The 19,701-nt window shown below is 55.2% G+C and overlaps 1 protein-coding gene across 1 annotated transcript in view; it reads right to left on the bottom strand.

Annotated features, from left to right (window-relative positions):
• The window catches only part of INPP5A (inositol polyphosphate-5-phosphatase A), a 219,460-nt gene that overhangs the window by 20,832 nt on the left and 178,927 nt on the right, over positions 1 to 19,701 (bottom strand). Inside the window, exons 10-11 of the mRNA XM_063102348.1 lie at positions 6,441 to 6,536; positions 6,242 to 6,316 (exon numbers count right to left, since the gene is read on the bottom strand). Of these exons, the coding sequence (XP_062958418.1) occupies positions 6,242 to 6,316; positions 6,441 to 6,536 (171 nt within the window). The remainder of the gene's footprint in view (positions 1 to 6,241; positions 6,317 to 6,440; positions 6,537 to 19,701) is intronic.

Raw genomic sequence — 19,701 nt, 5'->3', positions numbered from 1 at the left:
CTGAAGTACAAAGTGAGGCCAGTGGCCAGGTGCATATGCAGGCACATAGTGGATGTGGGACTGCATGTCCAGGGGTTCATGAGGAAGGGCTTTAAGCAGGGCCAGGTTTCACTGCATGAAGATATAGCTGCCTCAGTGAGCAGGTGAGGGCATGGGGAGCCGGGGCCGAGGAGGGGGCTGTGGCGCCAGGAGGGTGGGTGCTGGGTGCAGAAGGGCCTGCTCACTGCAGCAGCCCAGGACACGGGCGGCTGCAGGAGGCCAAGGGCACATCCCCTGTTAGGATCCTGGGGACCGAGCAGAATGTCTGAGTTTGGGCCCATTTTGTCACTGGGGCACAGTGGCAGGCAGAATCCCCAGCCGCCACCTCGAGTCTGTAGACTGAGGTTCCGGAACGTGAAGACCCAAGGCTCAGACGCTTCTGAACAACTCCAGGCTTGTGGCCAGGGAAGTGCAGGCTTGAGCACCCCACCCCAAGTTCCTCTAGAGCAGACCTGTCTGTATCTCCCACCTGGTGGGGACGCCAAGTGGCCATGCTTCTCTCTCTCACTCCTCTGAAGGGCTTCCTGTCCCCTTGCGCACAAGGTACTGTGGCTCTGAGTTTCACCCCTGTCTACGGCGACCAGGCGGACCTGCACTATGGCTGGCCAGTCTGCAGTCTCAGAAGCCTCGGCCAGAGGCTCACTCTCTGTATTACATGTGTAAGTTAGAACTCCTCCTTCGGGGAGAAAACAACAGAGCCTGCTTTTCAAACATACTTCTTCCCTAAAAGTAAACAACATTTCAATAATTTCATTGGCTGAACAAATGATCTGCACGGAGAGGGGAAATCAAAAACCAAAACTTGTGACCCTCTCCAGTAGTAACTGTGATCTGAGTCCTAGTTATAGAACCTGACCCTGGGAAGACAGGCCCCCAACACTGTGGGTCCCACCCCATGGGCAGTGCTTCCTGGCCTGTTTTTCTGGTATGTAATGGGCACAGAGTTCTCTAGTTAGGAGGGAGACGAAGGATGGCTGTGCCTCTCCGCCCAGCCCTGGTGCAGTAGCCACATACCCTTGGCTTCCACGCACCTCTTAGGCTCTTCCTCTGCACCTGCCTGCCAGACAGGACCACGCTGGACATGAAAATCTTAGGCTCTTCCTCTGCACCTGCCTGCCAGACAGGACCACGCTGGACATGAAAACAGATGAGTAGTCACCTGCACCATTGCACTGGCCCTGCAAGGCTCAGCTGTCCAGGCTTTCTGCTCTACCAAGCCCAGTTCCCAATAATCATGGCACACTCTCCACTTCAGCTCTTTGGCCAGTGTTTTGTATACACACGTGTGTACACACACATCACACATGCACGCAAACCACACACGCATGCACACATGCACACCACAATGCACACACATATATGTGCACATACACATATATACTTGTATATTCACACGCACGTACACATCACACCATACATGCACACAGACACCACACATGCACATACACATGTATATACCTCTATATGCACACATGCACACACCACACGACATATACACACATACACATAAGCATGCTCACACACACATGTATATACACATCTACACACGTACATACACATTTGATTTGCTTTAAAATTTCTGCCTGGGCTAAGGAATCTAATTATGTGTTAATTATCTTTACTTCTGTGCTGTGTTTGGGACCACCAGATGGTGAGACGGCTGTCTGTTGTTGGTGAGGTCCCTACAACCGGCTCTGGGAACACCTCCTGGGTACTAAAGGACGAGGTGACCACACCAGCATTTGCTGTGTGCACATGGGCCTGCATGTGGAGATGTGGCTTTCACTGTCATCCACCAAACACTCCCCAGTCACCAATTTTAATCAGTCTCAAAGAGACCTGCAGAGCCTCCTCCGTGGTCAGCCACCTATTCCCAAAGGCCTCCCTCAGGCCTCTGCCCAGAGCCATCAACGTGGGCATTGTCCCCACGTGCAGTGAGGGGTTTCTAACTACTAGGGAAACCACTACTGTGCACACGCACACACTGAACACAGCCTCATGGCAAGGTATGGAGAAGCTGGAAACTCAGGGAAGACAGAGCTGTCTGAGGCCCCCGTGTGTGGTCCCCGCACACATGCTGCATGCTTACGCTTTCTCATTGCGACTAGGTGAGACTGGTCAGCTGTGCCATCCTCTCTGGGTGGTGGCATTTGGGGACTGCTCAGCAGACTGAGACCACTGCCTACCACATCCCGCTTTGCAGGCTCCCACTTTTGAGGGTGTGAAGCAAACACAGAAGGAAATGCCCACCTGGTGCAGATAGATTTGAACCTCTGAGCTGCTCAACAGTAATGAAGCCATGTGGGGGGAGGGGTGGGAGGGGCAGGTAAAGACCCCTGTGTTGTCCTCTGTGCAGCCTGCAACCCATACCCACACCTAGGCCAACCCCAGCCCCCAGGCTGGAGAGACCCTCTGGGGCACTGCTCAAAGTCACCACTGTTCGCTTGCCGGCCTGTGTCTGCACAGAGAGAAGTCCTCAAAGTGAGCACACAGCTCCTCACTGCACAGATGCCTGTGGAGCTCTGCTGGCTGCTCCGCTGGGCACTCCTGCGTGGGAGCAAAACCAGGTACGGGCTCTGCCCTCCTGGCCGGTGCACTTGTGGGCAAGGCAGAGGTGCACACAATGGCCACCAGGTAGGTGCAGGAGGAGCCGACCGCAGCGGCCCTGCGTGGTGGGAGGTAGGTGTGGGCACAACGTGTCCCTGTGTGTGTGCAGACTGCCCAGAGCTCCGGGGCTGGAGAAGCTGCTCACCCACCATGTCAAAACAAAGTGACACAGCAAAAGCCACTGATGATACAAAGTACCAGGTGCAAGATGTTCTGGTTAGAAATTACACTGCATTTCTGTTGAATTGATGATCTGTATCTCTCTGAGATTTTTCACAAACATGATAACCAATTTCACATGTATCTTAAACATTCTTCTTGATTACAGAGTGAGAAACAGCGCAGCCGTGTGCGGACAATGATAAAGCAGCTGGCTGGTCATACATACCTGTCAGGAGCTGTCCCAGCAGCACAAATTCCACCGTCACTGCAGAGACACTGTGCTGATAAAGGAAGAAAGCCTGGAAAATCAATGCGCCTGGGGCTAGAGTGGTTGCTAAACACACAGAAAACATCTCTCCAACAGGCCAAGCGCTGCGGAAATTCCCAAGCCCTGCCCTGGGACAGCCAAGGAAAATTTAATCTCTCCAAATCCTCACCAGAGCACTCCATCCTGCAGCCCTGACAGCCACACTTATAATTAATTATACAATTTCGATGGGAATATCGACTAAACAAAGCTATAAATCATAGAAAAAGTCAATAGGCATGGACACATTCAATCATGTCCCCGCCAATGATTACTACTCTTAAAATACAATAATTATTTTCAGGAGCCAGCTTGAATTAAATTTCTGTCAGACGGGTACAAGACCGGTGGTTGATGAAGGGTACGATGGATTTTGGGGCCGAGTCCGGCGCAGGCACATCCATCCTGCGCAGAGGCAGTTTGTTTTCCGTGGCCGTGGTGCAGCGTGTTTAACCAGACCATGAAGATGAGATTTTCTCAGTGGCTCATCAGGCCATCTGTCTTGTCCTTCATGGCTGACGGGGGCAATGCCCCAATCTCTGGGTATAACTGACATGGCAGTGGATTGCTCAGCGTTCGTGCACCTGGGCAGGTGCCTGGCCACGCACATCCATGTGAGCCCACGAGCTGCTCCTGAGCTGCTCCTGAGCTGTCTCAGGCGCTGATCAGACGGAACTGAACCGGAGGACAGCCCTATTGCGGCTGACAGCTCCCGCTCGGGCCTGGCTCTTTGCAGGATCCACACGGAGCAGCCTGAGAGGGAGCAAGGCCCCCAGGTAGGCACAAGCTTCCTGCCGTGGGCAAGAGGGTACTTCAGCCTTCCCTAAATCATCTCACGGACATCTGTTCTCTACTTCAGCCAACTGTGTTTTCCATCTTAGAATCAAATCCAAAGGTTCTCCTGAACATTCAAACTAATTTTTTCCTATTTCTAAAAGAGGTGTGAAACACTGTCACGTGGAAAACGCAGAAGTAAAAGTGTATTCTTTGTTTAAACACTAAGAGAAGAAGGAAAGGATTCTAGATCCACACCTAAGACATTCATCCCCCAGAAGTTTCCGGATGTTGCCAACTCTGTGGCACAATTTCTCTTGTGGCCGCTGGGGCCTCCTATCACCAGTCTCCTTGCTACTTCCAGAATATTCTGTTCCTTGACGCCCCTGCATCCTCCCCAAATATTTCCTGCTTTCTCCCTGCCCTGCACGAAGTCCTCAATGTGCCCTCCCCGACCCTCCACAAGCTTGGTTGGTCACATAGTGCATGGGGAGCATCGTGAGTCTCTAGGGCCGTCACCTGCACATGCACACTCGCCCCTCCTCAGCTCCCCTCTACCCCGTGGAAGTGACGGGGATGCCGCGCTGTCCCCACAGTGAGCAGGCGGGCAGGACGTGGCTCCCGCCTACCCAGAGCGTCTATGTGTGCCAAGCTAAGGAGGGCAGGCTCCTCCTGAGGCCTCGAGGTGGTGAAGGGCAAGGGGAAGGTCCAGCAGGGACGGCTGTGGCAACAGTGGGAGGACGCACACGCGTTCTCACACGAGGAGCAAAACTACGCCCTGTGTGCCTGGGTGGAGAGGACAAGAAGAGGCTGGTGGACGTGTGAGGATGCAACGTTGGGCTCCCGCGGCAGGAGCCGGGCCCCGGAGGAGGAAGACAGACCCAGGCACGGCCAGGAGCCAGGGTGAGAGGGCAGGGGTCACAGGAGCCCCAGGGCTCAGGGCCAATGAGTGGCAAGATGCATTGCCATTTTCCTAGACAGGGGACGAGGACACAGGGAGAGGAGGGGTCAGAGCTGCAGGTTAAGGCAACATACCCTGCCCTTTTACCTGGCACCTGGACGAGCCCAGCTTTCTTCTGAGCACTTAGCACACACAGACCATGAGTCCGCCACACCTTATGAGGGGGAAACTGAGGCACAGACACAAAGCACCCAAAAACCTAGCTGGTCTGGACGAGCCCTCGTGTGAGTGGACACGTGCACACGCCTGATGGGTGCCTTATTCACAGACCAAGGGTCCACTGCCAGGTGTCCGCACCACTCAGTTCCCTCGCTTCCTGCACACCTGCTGCCCTGGGCAGCTCCCTGAGGGCGGGAACGGCCCCTGCACCACGGCAGCCCCATTGGGGCCACAGCTGGCTTGTGCTAGCTTCAAGAAGTGATTTTAAGTGTTTGGGAATCCTGGGAGCTGTTATTAAGCACAGTGGTCACATCACGCTGCAGCTGGGGACATTTACACCACAGAAACTGGCAGGTGCCACAAGCAGGGCCCCACCCCAGCCAGGTGTCACACATTTACCAGAACGCTGCTACTCACACACAGCAGGTATCCAATAAATGTCTGTAGAGTAAACACATCCACGACAAGGCAGGACCTCACCGCAGTAAAACCAAAATGAAAGCGAGCATGTGCAGATGCTCATTGTCTGTCTCCAGCACTCATGACAGTGGGCAGAGCCTGCAGCGGCTGTTTCTGCAGGGACTGAGGCTCTGTGTGGTGATCTGAGCTGCACATTCCCATTCACAAGCACTTCAACTTACACACATGCACCCATGCACACTCACGCACATCCACCCCCATACAAACATGCACACTCACATGCACATCTGCACAACTCGTGCACATGCATGTAGACACACGTACCCATACAAGCACCCATGTCACACACGCACTCGCACAGATGCCACATACAATGCCATGCACTCAGCAAGTCGGGCAACAAGGATGTGAAGAGCTTGCACACACCCATCAAGTGTGCACATGGGGCTTCTCCCATTTGAGAGAAAGCCCAAGCCCCTGTTGGCCCGCCTGGAGTCCAGGGCATCTCATTGCCCCCTCCAAGGCACCCAATATCTTACCTCTCGCATGTAGGGCACTCAATGCTGATGGGCCAAGGGAGCATCATGCTGTCCATAAGCAGGGACAGCGACACGCTAGCCACAGCCCAGCCCAGTGGCAGGACCCAACCCACAAGCCATTCCCGGCTTGATAGCTGACACTTGAGTGGGGGGCGGGGGGTATCGAGGAAGGGTGGGCCCGGGCAAGCGGGGAAATGGGAGGGACCCTGTGGCCTCAGGTCTCAAGGAGCGGAGCTCCTAGGACCCTGCCACATGCCTGGCGACAACACTCACCGCGGTGCCGTTGTTGTCTCGGAACACTTCCTGGTCAAAGTAGTCGAAGAGCTTCTTCTCCAACTGCAGCATAACCTGTGGAGTCCAGGTGGCTGTCAGTGCCTCAGTGGGAGGGATCGTGGCCCCACGTGGCTGCCCAGCTCAGCCACGGCTGTGGTGGCCACATGTGTCACTGACCGGCAGTGACTGGCTTGCTTACCTTCCGGTCATTGTCTGACTCACGAAATATCAACTTCACAACTTCGTTTGTGTCAGCAGCCCGGACTGTCTGCATGGTGGCCTTTGTGCAGAGTGTCTGGGGAAAGACAAGGGAGGAACTCAGCCCCAGGAGGAGGTCTGCCTGCCTAGCTGCCCTGGGCCAATATCACCCAAGCTGAGATCAGGGTTTTCCACCCACTGTGACTGGATGGAACACCTGTTTCCAGACACGGCCACCAGGAAGGTGGCTCTGTGGAGCTTTGCCTCCGGTTTCTGCTCCTCGTGCCAAGGAGCCCCTCCCCGACAGCTGCCCCTGGCACAAGTGGGAGGCTGGCTCTGCACAGTCCCTGCCTGGCCTGAGGCTGCCACTCATGACAGAGAGCAGCTGCACGCTGTGCAGCCCTGCAGCCCCGAGCCCAGCGCGAGCAGGGGGCTGCCACCCTCCTGTGCCCCCGAGCTTCCCTCCACTGCCTCAGCCTCCGGGCCAGAGAGGCCCACAGCAGACTTGACTAGGGACATCTGCACAGCTCACTATCACTAATGCGGGGGCAGGGAGAGACAGGGTGTCACCCTCCACCTGCACACACCATTCTTGTTCCCACAGGGCAGGCTCGAGCTGGCAGGGGCTGGCGGCAGGTGGACAGGACCCCGAGAACAGCAACAAGATGCTGGGGCACCCACCAGGGGAGCCAAGGAGAGGGACGGGCAGGGCCAGCGGAGGGAAGAGGCAGCCACCCCCCCTCACAGCTGCGCTGTCCCACAAGGCACTGTACAAGTCATCTGGCTGGTTAATAAGTTCAAGCCTGTTTAGAACATTCTTCTTGTCTTAACCTTGGCACAGCGCAGGGAGAGGTCTGCAAGGGTCACTCCCCAAAGGCAGGACAAAGCTGCAGACCCACTGGCAGGCAGCGGAGGTGCAGGAACACGTGTGCTATAAGTTTGGCAGAAGCTATGAAATGCAGGAGTACTTAGGGATATGCTTGAAAAGGAGGCATAAGACCCTGAGCTGACAATAACCAAGCACCCCCAGGAGAAACTAAAGCTCTTCAGACACGGGCCCCGCCATGGCCACTGTAGGGGTGGAGGAGATGCAGCCACTTCCTTATACAAGGTGTGTGTTCCAGTGATACAAAATGCACAGAGATGGCCAAGTCAGAGAGAGAAGGCAGACCCGAGGCTGTTGGGGGCTAGGGTGACAAGGATACTGACCGCAGCGGGGCTGAAGAGAGCTTTAGGGGTGACAGTCTACAACTGGACTATGGTTTGCATGTAAATTACACCTCAATAAAGCTTTTTTTTTTTTTTTTTTAAAGAACATATAATTTTTGTTTTTAAGAAAGACAACTGCAACAAACTCCACTGAAGGAGCCCTGGAAGCCCGTGCTGCTGAGGACGCGAGGACACTCAGGAGAGTGGCCTGGGGTTCAGCAGGTCTTGGCTCAGGCAGAGCCCCACCCCTCAACCCCAAGCTGGGAGCCCACCCTTCCCTCTGCTGCCTGCACCCCTCCCACGGCAGGCTACCAGCAGGCATTGAGTGGGGACCCACTGGGTAGGAACCCTGCAAGTCTCAGGTGGCCCTGCCTACCTCCTGCAGGGACATAGCTGGGGACAAGAGCTAGCAGAGCCAGCTGTATGTGGGGTGTCCCAGCGTGGGCTCAGGAAGTGGCTGCCCGCAGTTCCCAAAGCACACTCCAGGATAGGCCATTGACATTCAGAGCACATACCAGCTAATCGGGTCAAGCCCCCCAAAGTGGCTTTTGGACTCATGTGTCACAAATCAGTCTGGTGCCTTCAAACAGCATGAGGATTAGAACAAGCACCCACACAACCCAGAGCAGACTGCCGGCCACCCTGCCCATCCCTTCATCCTAAGGAGGTCCGGGCCCATCCAGATGCTAATGTGCTAAGTGGCTTAAGCGGCTTTCAATGGCAGAAGGCTGCATAGGCAGACGGCCATTGTAGCCACCGCAGGACGCGGTTCAGGAAATTCATGGTTCTGTCTCCCAAAGGCATTTGCTGGAAACTTTTAAAAAACTGCTTTATCTCAGCACTTCAGGCGGCTCCCAAAGGATAAACATCTGATGAACTCAGGGCCAAATAAAGGGCCACTGCCTCCAGTCCCGCTCCCTTTCTCCCACACACCTCCTGTGGCTGCCTCATTCACAGGTTTTAAAGAAGTGCACAGGCCAGAGGGCCTTTCAATCCAGCAAAGCCGTGACCACTCATGCAGAAAAATACCAGGGCCCGGCCTTTCTGGCTCACCTACTTATACGAGGGAATTTTCTCTTTTGAAAACAGAAAAAAAAAAAAAATGCTCCAAGTATATTTTTAAAAAGCTATCTGAGATTTGTTTCACACTAGTAGCTGCACGAAAGGGCGCTAGAAAGGGTGGTCCCAGCACGCCGTCTCATTGGCAATTGGAATGCTGGGTTTTTCTCTTGGAATTTACAGGACTGCTGTGTGGAGAGAAGCCCACCTGTTGTGTGGATAACAAAATTCCTGCATTTCTCCTTCTTTGGATGGCTAAGGAGCATGTTGCCTGTAACAGCACAGTGTCCACAGGCCCAGGATCCTGGCGACAGCCCAGGAAGGGGCCTTTTCCATGCAATCAGACAGTGCAGTTTTTACAGTTCACCTGATGAGTGGTCAGAGATGTCTGATGTGCACATGCACCACTGGCCCAACGCATCCCGCTATCCGTCACAAAACTGCCACAAACGCTCCTCCACAGTGTTCAGAAGAGGCAAACGCAGCCTCTGGGACCCTAACAGCCCGAGCATTCTTAAAGGGCCTGTTCAATGAAAAATGTCCTGTGCTCTCCAATATATATGAGCTGAGCATGTGGACACACTTGGGGATGCATGACTGAGCGCCAGCCACTGGCTGAGCCTCCAGCTCCAGACCCAGCCTGGCAATGACCCTAGTTGGCACGTCCTGTGTCCTCACTAAGTAGAGTCTGATTTGGGGGACATGGTGGGCTTCAGAGTTTAGAACAAGATGTGTCTTTTAGAAAGTCTTTTAGAAAGTTTCCAAGTTCTGTGCAATCATTTCCAGTCTATGGTGGTAAGAGGCATATCAGGCAAAAATACATAAATATAGATTTATGTTTGTTTTTTATAAAAACAGATTTTTAAAATTTAGGTAGCCTTAAACACAGAGTAGAGGCACAAAACTTTGTAAAGCTTTCTCACTTTAATTGCTAACTTTCTAAACAGCAAATGAGAACTACATGCCATCTCCTCTGTATCCGCAGCAAGAATTAGGAGGAATTTTTTAAAAAGAACCTCAACTCACACTCTCCAGTAGCATGTGAGGCGTGGCATCCATCTGTGCTCTGGTTTTGAGCACAGCTTCCCTTCGTTCCAGGATCACTCTCAGCGCACCACAGCCTCTGACAGTCAGACGGAGCACAGGGCGGAGCTCATCAGTGCATGCGGCACTCTGAGAGCCATCAGAGGGACCAGCCACTCTCCAGAGGATCATGCAGCCCAGGACCAGACAGACAGGGATTCCTCAGGTCAAGCCGAGACAGGTCAGTGGTCAGCACTGTCTTTCGGTCACCACGGGCCAGGGCTGGGCGGGCAGCGCCATGTTCCACATTCAGCGACCACCCTATGGGTGCAGCATGGGGCCTCCATGCCAGGCACTGTGCCAGGTTTTGTCGAGAGCCAGGTGGACATGTCCCTGTGTCCCTTGGGACAGGTAACTAGTGTGGCTTCTTGGAGGAAGAACAGGTGGGATCAGACCGGAGCAGTTGGGGGGTTCCAGGTAGAAACCCCGGCCTGGACAAAGGCTGAAAGGTCTGGGAGCAGGGAGGGGGCCGAGGGGAGCCCATAAGGGCAGGGGGCCATGAGCAGGGGAGAGGCAGGTGTGAGAGAACTACTGTCCTCAGTCCGGGGGATGGGGGAGTGGCGGGAGGGGACCTAGACAAGGTACAGAGAAGCAGGTGATCAGGGCCCTACTGGGGGCAGGGTCGGTGGAACCACGGGGGCTGTGGAGGTGGAGGAGGGATGGAGTGGATGCAGGCCTGCCTCTCAGAGCCCCTGAGAAGCGGGGGGAGCCGTCGGAAGAGGTGGGGTGCGCCCCGCAGAGCCAGCGGCCCCTCGCGCAAGCCCCGCCCGGCACCCAGGGGCTCTGCTCCTCAGAGGCAGAGAAAATCAGAACGCGTTTCTGTTTCGCCTTTGTTCCTCCGGCCCAGAACACACGGGGCAGGGAGTGAGCACACGAGCTCGGTGGACTCACAGGACTTCATTTGGGAGCGTGCACAGCCGAACCCGCCTCGGGCAAGGAGGGAAGGCTGGGCTTGGGAGGCAGCTCAGAGTCGCAGGAAAAAGTCGTCAGAAGCAACCGCAACCGGCTGGGAAATACCCCTTTCTGCTACAACGATGTAGTTAATTCCCGGATTATTCCCAGCTGATGGCTACATTCTGTTCACATGTGTTTGAAGCAGGCCAGGCAGGCTATCAGCTGTGGCACCACGAGCCCTTCCCAGGATGAGAGTCTGCCAGGGGCAGCCCGGGTCTGCACCAAGAGCCACAGGGCTGGCACCCCCTCCAAGGCAGGTGCCCAAGGCAGATGGCTGAATGTCTCTGCCATCCAGGGGCATTCAAGGGGCTCTGTGAGAGTGTGGAGGCCCCTGTTCCTCTGTGATGGGTGGGCAAAGCCACATGTCCCTATAGGCCACAGGGCACCAGACAACTCGGCTCTCCCGCAGCTGTCCAGAGCACCCAAGGAGAGGAGGCAGTGACGTTCCTCACTTTGGCCTCCTGACCAAGCCACTGGCTCTGGCACACCTTATCCTAAATCTGCACTGAGGGAGGGGGCGGCCTGGCGGGGGTCCCTGGCACACACAGCCTGGACCCCGAGAGGCCACCAGAGCTGCACTATCTGGCTCAGAGCGGTGCTTTCAGGAGCGTGACAGCACCATTGTCTGGGGTGGCTGCACAAAGAGGTGAGGGCAAGGTTTAAGCCTGACTTTTGTCAGCAGATGAAAACCAGTAGGGCCAGATGTCTGCAGACTGTTTAACGCATGGGCATGGGGACCTTGTTAAGGCTGGAGGCAGCCACCACGTCTTCATCTCCTCGAGGGCCGTCTCCTCCTCCTTCCCCTCACTGAGGGGCGCACAAGAGCGTTAACAAAAAATCACACAGACCACAAAGCCAGCGTTGCTCCCAATTCCGTCATGTTCCAGGCAGCTATCGAGGGAAATATCCTACTGCTTTCTTAAGGAATTAAATGATCATGGAGAGAAAGAGACATTTTCCCCCAAACTAAGACCCGCGGAAGAAACAAGCCTGTATCTCTTGTGTCTGCTGATGCACACACAAGAACATCTGCATCCGTGTGTGTCCACAAAGTGCCGAACAGGCAGAGCTGCGACCACCAACCCCACCAGCGGTTTTTGGAATTCCTGAAGTGGCCACCTCTCTGGTGACAGTGGCCACTTTGCAGTTTGAGGGAGGTTCCTGTAAAGGGTGGCAAGATGTCATGCAGACCCCACCCCAGAACCAGTCCTGTTCTTAAACACGGCCCTGCACAGAACACATTCCATGCCTGAGCAAATCTCTGGGGGACTTGATTAATTCTTCTCATTGAATTCAAAATAAATCCTTAAAATTGAAAGTGGCAAAACATAGCCGGTTTCTTGAGGAAACCCCCAGCCCCGCAGCAGGCACCATGCAGAACCCTGGGGGTGTACCTCGCTTCACAGCGGCCTCCCAGGGCCTGGCCGCACGGGTGCCTCCACCTCCACGGTGGTCTGTCCAGCCCAGCCCAGTGACATGAGGCTTGGACCAGCAGACACAACTTCTGCCGCTGTTGGAGCTGTCTTAGCAGCGACTACTGTGTTAAGGGCAGGATGCAGGCCCATCTCTTCATCACCACTCAGCTGCAGTCTGCGCCACGAAGTGGAAACACACTAAACCGGGCAGCTCAGACGGGACCGAAGGCCCCAAAGTGCCCGAGGCAGCATGGCACCCGTCTGCAGGACCCTCAGGCCTGCCTTGGGGGTGTCCTCAACTCGTATGGGCTGCCCCGTCCTCATCTAAAGTCCCCTGACGTGGTCACGCCAGAGTTCCAGGGACTGTGGTGTGAATTAAGCCACTGACTGTAACTCCTCAGCAGTCTTCCTCTCACACCGAGGGGGAGAGTAAGCCTGGTTTTGAAGAAGGTGGCTGGTTACTAACCAAACTGCCCGAGCGGCACTTTGCAGGCACCCAGTTAACACCGCAGAGGGCAGGAGCGGAGGGAGGAAACAGCCTGCGTCCTCACGCCCCAGGCAGCAGCGCAGAGGCCCACGTGCAGGCCTGCCCTGTGGACGCAGTAGGTGATGGGTGGGTGGGCTTGAAGATACATTTTACCAATTTTTCACGCCCATCCCTCTAAATGTGACCCTGCTTCCGAGCCTTTATCCCTCTGACAAGTTCACGCAGGAGAACACGCAGACCCTCTGACAGCATGAAATCGGAAACAAAGGCCGAGTGACAAAGGGTGAGGAGCCAGCCGGACCCAGCCACAAGCAGACGTGCGCAGAGCATCTGAAAGGAGGTGCTTGTAAGAGAAATGGACCTTAAAAACAATGTCTTCAACAGCCACGGTGAAGGCCAGAGAGGCAGCTCAGCGGAGGAGCCGGATCGGCACCATGAGTTCCAGTGACACGCCTTCCTCTGCCGCGGAGCTCTCAGGTTCATCCCCGACTCCAGCTGCACGGAGGAAAACACCCGAGCGCGTGCTTGGCCTCTCTACGGCCCATCTGCAGCACTTTTTGCTTGCAAGGCTGTAATTTCCTGAGATCTGTGCCTCGGCCTCCAGGACTTCCCTGAAAAACAGCTAAGGCGGACGACAGCATCGCCGTGCCTTGGCAGCTCGGGTCTGAGGCCACAGCTGGCTGAATGAAGCCAAGTTCCTGGCTGTTGACAGCAGCATTTCAGACTGACGGAGCGAGGCTGGGAAACGCCTGGCGCTGATTCCCGGAGGGACTGCTCTGCTCAGAACCCTGCAAGGAGCCGGTCTCTGAGAGAGGTGCTGTGTGTGTTAAGGCTCTGCTTCTGTGGGGCTGGGCTGGATACACTGGGGAGCCCAGAGGAGCAAGCGCTCACCTTCTGGGGTGGGCTCCCCAGTTCTGCACACTCACACGGGACGCCGTCTGGACCCATCCATCAGTAACAGGATGGGCCACCGAGATGGGCACTGTTTCTTCTGCCCTGTCCGAGAGCGCCCGGCCCACAAGCTCTAAGTAGAGAATGCACAGAACACTGCTCACAGCTGCAGTCGTGGGCTCAGGCCCCCGTGCTGATCACCTTCTGGGAGCAGGGGCTTCTCCACCAAAACCTGGAGACTCAGAAGATGTGCTGAGGAGACCTCCTGTCCCAGCTTTCACTTGCTCCACCTTCAGCTGGTACAGGAGACTACTTCTTGATTTCACACCCTCTCTGCAGGGCTGTCCACATCTTGGAACGGAAGCCGTCCACAGTGCTGTAGCCAGCTACGGTCTGCGTCAGCTACTAAACAAACAAGCACCTGCGGAAACCAGACTCTGCCTTAGATTCGGGCACCCCACTTCTGCATGTGATGGGTGCTGGGGTCCCTCAGATGAGGACACTCTTTTTGGCTCAGAAGGTGAAAAGCTTCTGTGGTAGGAACCGCGTGGTGTTTGTCCCGCAGGAACCGGCCTGACCAACAACTAGCATGCGGCAGGCCCTGCAGGTGCAGAGCTGCCCTGAGTATGTGGCAGGTGCAGAGCTGTCCCCACCTGGGCTGCAGGTGATCTGGCTGACCAGCTCACACCCCCGAGACAGTCTGTGTCTCCTTTCTCTGTAACTGAACTGTGGGATTTCCCTTTTCTCCCCATCTCCCCAGGAAATCACTGTGAGGCAGAGACCCGACCCTGGGACCTGGATGCTGTCAGGTAAGCTCTGTAATTGCGCTGAGGGCCATCCGCCAGGAAACTGACCAGAGGCACAGCAGCGAGGAACCCTTCACCATCCCTTCCTTCTTCCTATTCTTTTTGGTGAAATTCTAGCAATAAAAATGTCTAGAAATAAAAAAGGCTACAGACAGAAGTCCAGCTCTCAAGCAGCACTGATTCAAGAAAGGAATAGGAATGGTTTTCTAAAACACAGTTTATAAAGAAAGTCCTGAGTGCTTACACAGCTTTTCTTTAAAAGAAGTTAATGGAACATCATTACACCTCTTAAGTTTAAATTTTTTGAATGACTCTAGAAAACAGAACAGACTCTAGAAAATAAACATTTTTTATGCTACACGTTTCTCCCAGTAATGTTGAATGTTAACGTAAATTTGTGCTCCACTAGGCAGAACACTATTAAATCAACATCATGCTTTTGCTTTGAGAAAAGAATTAACTGAAAAGGCCCCATACTGCTGCCTCGAATGTGCCTGGATGCTACGGTCTCATGGACCAGACTGCCCAGACCCCCACTCGGAACCAAGGGAGTACAAGTTACGCCTCAGAAACTCCTGAGTCCCACCAATAAGTGAGCACCCGAAAGTCCTGCATCAAGAACTGGGTCACTGCGAGGTAGGTACAAAAAGTCAAACATCAAACTCTAGCAAACAGACCTCCTGGGAATATGCACCTTTGGTCCCAAGTGATCAGCTACGGAAACCAACATCTGCAGATGTTATTCAAGTCTTTCACACACTCAGGGAATGAAAAAAGAGAACGGCCAGCAGTCGCTCAGATGAGGCTCTAGGTGGAGACCAGAAGCTGCAGAGCCACACCCACGCACCTGGAAACAGCGTCTCAGTAGATCCTCTGCCTGTCCATCCGCAGGGGGTGGACTCCTGCTACGCCCCTAAGAGTAGGCGTTCATCAGGCACACAGCTGTCCTGTGCCAAAGGTCATGTGCAGTGCAGACAAAGGGCCCCCAGGCCCAGGAGCCACCATTCCCAAGAGCCCACTGGGCCCTCCAGAGGTACAAGCTAGCACTTAAAACAGCATGGAGAACACTAGCGCCAAACTCCAGTCCAGCTATTTCTGATAGAAATGGCATGACTGACAGGTACAAATAATCCTGAATTAACTCTGGTGGAGGTTTCACCCCCTTTCCTATGACAGACACATATGCATGCATGCACACATGCATGCACACATGCACACTTGTGTGCACACATGCATGCAGACACATGCACACATGCATACACACGTGCACATGCACAGCTTCTCAGCATGAGAGCACTCGCCCAGCCCTGGCAAACCCCACTGTCCCTCATGGTGCGAGTGGGCAAGGCAGGAGTGTGGCCAGGGAGCACCATGTCCACAGCGGGTGAGCGGTCTGCAGTCAGGCCACCGGTGCCACAGCTGCTGTCCCTAAGCGCACGGTAAGTACTTGGGCCCGTGAGAATCCGAGCCACAGCGCAACATCTGTGTCCTCTCAAATTGACAGAGTGGAGCCTGCAGCCGGCGCCCAGGTGGAAGAACACAGGAGGTGCACCCCCACCCACTCCTGTGTGCACAGTGGTGCCTCCAGCACCAGCACGGCATCGGGGGGCTAGGGGACAGGGTGGCGGCGGAGCAGCCCGTCCTCAGAGGAGGGGGCGGCTGCACACACTCACCCTGCAGCAAAACTAGGGTGGGCACCTTGAAGGGAAGTGTTTCTGTGAGGACGATTTCCTTGGTTTTTAGGATCAGGGTGGTCTGTCTGACGCAGAGAAGGACCATCCTACAGGGGTTCTGAGGACCTAGAAGCCGCTCAGGGGGCTGACCGCTGCAGAGTTTTCACTGGACGGTGTGCGGGGTCTGCTGCAGGGCCACGGGCATTCCTGTCCTCGCTACAGAAAGCCACCCCTGCTTCCATCCGGTGCTGTGCAGACATCCCTCCCGAGTTCCCTCACTCAGACTTCCCAAAAGGTACATCTGGTGAACTACATCTTTTCAAAGATGTTCCTGGAGAATCCAAGCCCCCAGAGGAGGGAAACCTATCAATGACTGTTGAGCAAACACCTGCCTGAGAGGCCTGCAGCACCGACCTCGCTAGGCCACATTGGGCGGGGGCCACTGTGCCATGTGCACGGGGCACCAACACAGTCAGTGGAAAGGCACCCTTATGCCTCCGCGTGTTTGTAGCGCCCAGGCAGCCCCGCCTCCCCTCTGTCCTGTGCTGTCAGCTGTTCATGCACAACAACATGGCACAGGGACCCTTTCGCCTCCTCTCCCAGGACTGATCCTGAACTCCTGGCAGGCACTCAGCAGGCGGAACGTGGCCTGACAGAGGGGAAGGGAGTGGCACCCGCTCCCTCTCATGTCAGGGAGAGTTCACCAGTGTCTCTGCAGGAAAGCTTGGCAGGCTCTTCCTCAGGTGCAGGTCCAGCACAGTGTCTGGGTGCCCTCCGCCACAGCCCACGGTGGGCTCTGCAGGCCCGGCACATCGTGATCTGGCTCCTGCAGGACATCCCAGCCTTCCACACACACTCCTATGCTCAGATCTGTCTGGGCAGGGGAAGAGGGACGGGACCAGAGCACAGACCCCACCCTCACCATGGTCCCCAGCCCACTCCTCAGAGCTGTGCAAATGTGACCAGTGCAGCCAGGTGGGCGAGGCAGGCTGCATGGCAGGCAGGGGTCTCACCCCAGGCCTGGCCTGGAAGACCCACTCTGTGCCCTGAATTTTCCATGGAGTTTTGCTAACCGTGAGGACAGAAAGAAAGCAGTTTTTAAATAAGGCATGAGCTCATAAAAGATGCAGAAAAATGCGTTAAGGACAGTGAATTCAGAGGTGATTATGAATCATCAGTAGTGAATAAGAAACGTCTAGAACAGATGGAGGGAGCCACAGACTCTGTGTCTTCTGTTTCTGTGAAATGGGAATAATTATTTTTGACATTAGTCTACCAGTTGGAAATACTGGTAATGTTTGCAAAGTGAACTTCCTGTATGAAAATCCCCTAAATATAAAACCCAAGACAATCACTATAATCAAGGATAATATCACACACTGTTTTCAGTTCATGTCACACTCCCTATATAAAAATAAGCCAAATAGAGGTCTCTTTTTTTAAGCTAATAACTAAAAAGTTTAGTGATTTACATTAATAATTTAGTGATTGGCATTGCTATTTTAAACCAAGACTCCTCAGCAAAACAGCCAAGCTGAGCAGCACAGCTTGGCTCCCACGCCCTACACGAGCGCCCCAGCGACACTGACCTCCATCCACCAGAGTAATAGAGCCTCACGTGGGGACAAGCGGAACGGGACATCCACGCGGCTGAGGGTGCTGGCACACAGAGAGGAAGGGCAGCCATCCGGCAACATGCTGCTGCAGCTGGCCCACCCACCCAGCACTCTGGGTGCCACGGGCAGCTGGTGAGGCCACACGGGCTGGGTCTGTGCAGGGTCTGTATACATCTGGCTCCCAATTTATGATGAAAAACTTGACTACTAACATTTGCCAACAACGCCAGAAGAGGACAGGGCTGCACACACATCTTAATCTGCGCATTCCAGAACTTCTGCTGAAGGCCTGCAGCAGCATCCATGTGAGTGCGGCTTCCTGCGGGGCTCCACGGAGTTGGATCGGAAGGCCCCTCCCACCCACCTCCTGAACACACACTGCACCTACAGGACCCACTGAGTCCTGGGTTCCTGACACCCACTGCTCATAGCTACAGCCCAGCAACACCACACAGGGACGCTGAGGGCTGGGCCAGGCCCAGGACAAGTAGTTGAGCTACGGCACCTTTAATTTCTGGGAGTTCACAGATCTGTGCACATGCTCAGGGCTTGCCACAGCCACCCCAGCTGCCACAGCTGCCCCGCCCACTGTGCCCCTGATGGGAACTCCCCATGGACATGCGGGCCCCAGCCTCTCCCATCCACGGCTTCACCTGTGTCCACTGTCTCGGGGGCTGAGGGTCTTGTGTGCAGAGGGGCTCAGTGGGCTGTTGAGTTAAATAAAGTAACCAGGCGCAAGCCAGCATTCTCCTGGGGCCCAGCCGCAGTGGCCTATGGAGTAGGAGCCAAAGAGGCCGGCAGTCTTCAGAGCGGCCTTCCGTGGGGCTGTCGAGGGTAATGACCTGGTGCAATGCTGCCTCCTAGACATGGCAACACCCCAGAGGGAAGGGAAGCCAGATGCCAGGAAGGTCTGTGGTCCAGGCACAAGGGCTTGTGCTGCCAAGCAGCCTGGCCTCGGCCACTCTCGCTGGTCTTTTGCCAGTCGGATGTGACATGTGGGCCTACACTGAGATCCTATCTGGCACAGTCAGCATTGGGACCCCCCCTTTGGTGCCAATGTGAAAGATGCGGCTCGGGAAGCCCGGCTCTGGGGCCTCCTTGTGTCCTCAGCCTCTCTTAGGCGGCTCCCGCTGAGACGTCAGCGCCCCCACAGGGCTTGCTCCTCACAGGCCCAGCTGGCACTGGCACATGTACCTGTCAGTAACTGGCAACTGGTTTTTACAACTGCCAGCCTCCAAAAATGAATCCATCACCGTCACTGTTGGAGGTGATGGACGGCAGGTGTGGCGCGAGGCCGGGCCATGCGGAGACGGGTGCGCCTGGCACTGCCGTCACTGTTTGTCACCGCGGCCAGCTGAGCACTCCAGCTGCCAGTCGCCACCACGCGAGGCATGAAACACACCCTCTGAACAACCCAGAGGCAGGCTGAGCTGGGCTGCATTATTAATCAGTGCAGTGACGCACGGCCCATTAGACGGCACACGATAACCGTGTTTAATTTGTATGCTTTAATTACAGCTTAAGCAGCGCCAAGTTTGATCACAGGACCATCTTTTCAGTTCTGCTCTGCAAGCACATCTGCATTAATTTGCATTGAAAAGCAAGAAGCCGCTGGTTCCTGGGGGACAGTCTCTTCAGTCCGTGCACAGAGCCTCTGTCACAGGCTGGTGCCGGGCAAGACTAGGGCTGGTCCCATCCCCATCTTCCCTCTGCTGCAAATCACAAGCAGGTCTCCACTGTGCTCAGATGTCTCCAGGGCCGTTTGAGTTTCCATGGCCCCGCCCCAGCTCACTGGCCTCTCACTGTTTTGGGGATGGATTTAATTCACCTCCCGGGAATCTTGCCAGCAAGCCTGAAGGCAAGGGCACCGTACGTGCCTGCAAGGTGCCGGGAGCAGCCCAGGAGCACAGGCACAGGATGCCACTCCCCGTCAAGTGAGCAGGACCTCCCACCAGCCAGAAGCAGGGAGGATGGGACATGGCACTGCTGGGGACGGGGCCTCTACAAGCAACCAAAGCAGAGCCCTGGCTTCTAACAGACCACTGAAGAGCCAACTTACACTCTTATTC

Source organism: Cynocephalus volans, chromosome 7 (genome assembly GCF_027409185.1).
Source record: "Cynocephalus volans isolate mCynVol1 chromosome 7, mCynVol1.pri, whole genome shotgun sequence".
Lineage (NCBI taxonomy): Eukaryota > Metazoa > Chordata > Mammalia > Dermoptera > Cynocephalidae > Cynocephalus > Cynocephalus volans.
This window is presented reverse-complemented; position numbering and strand designations above follow the sequence as displayed.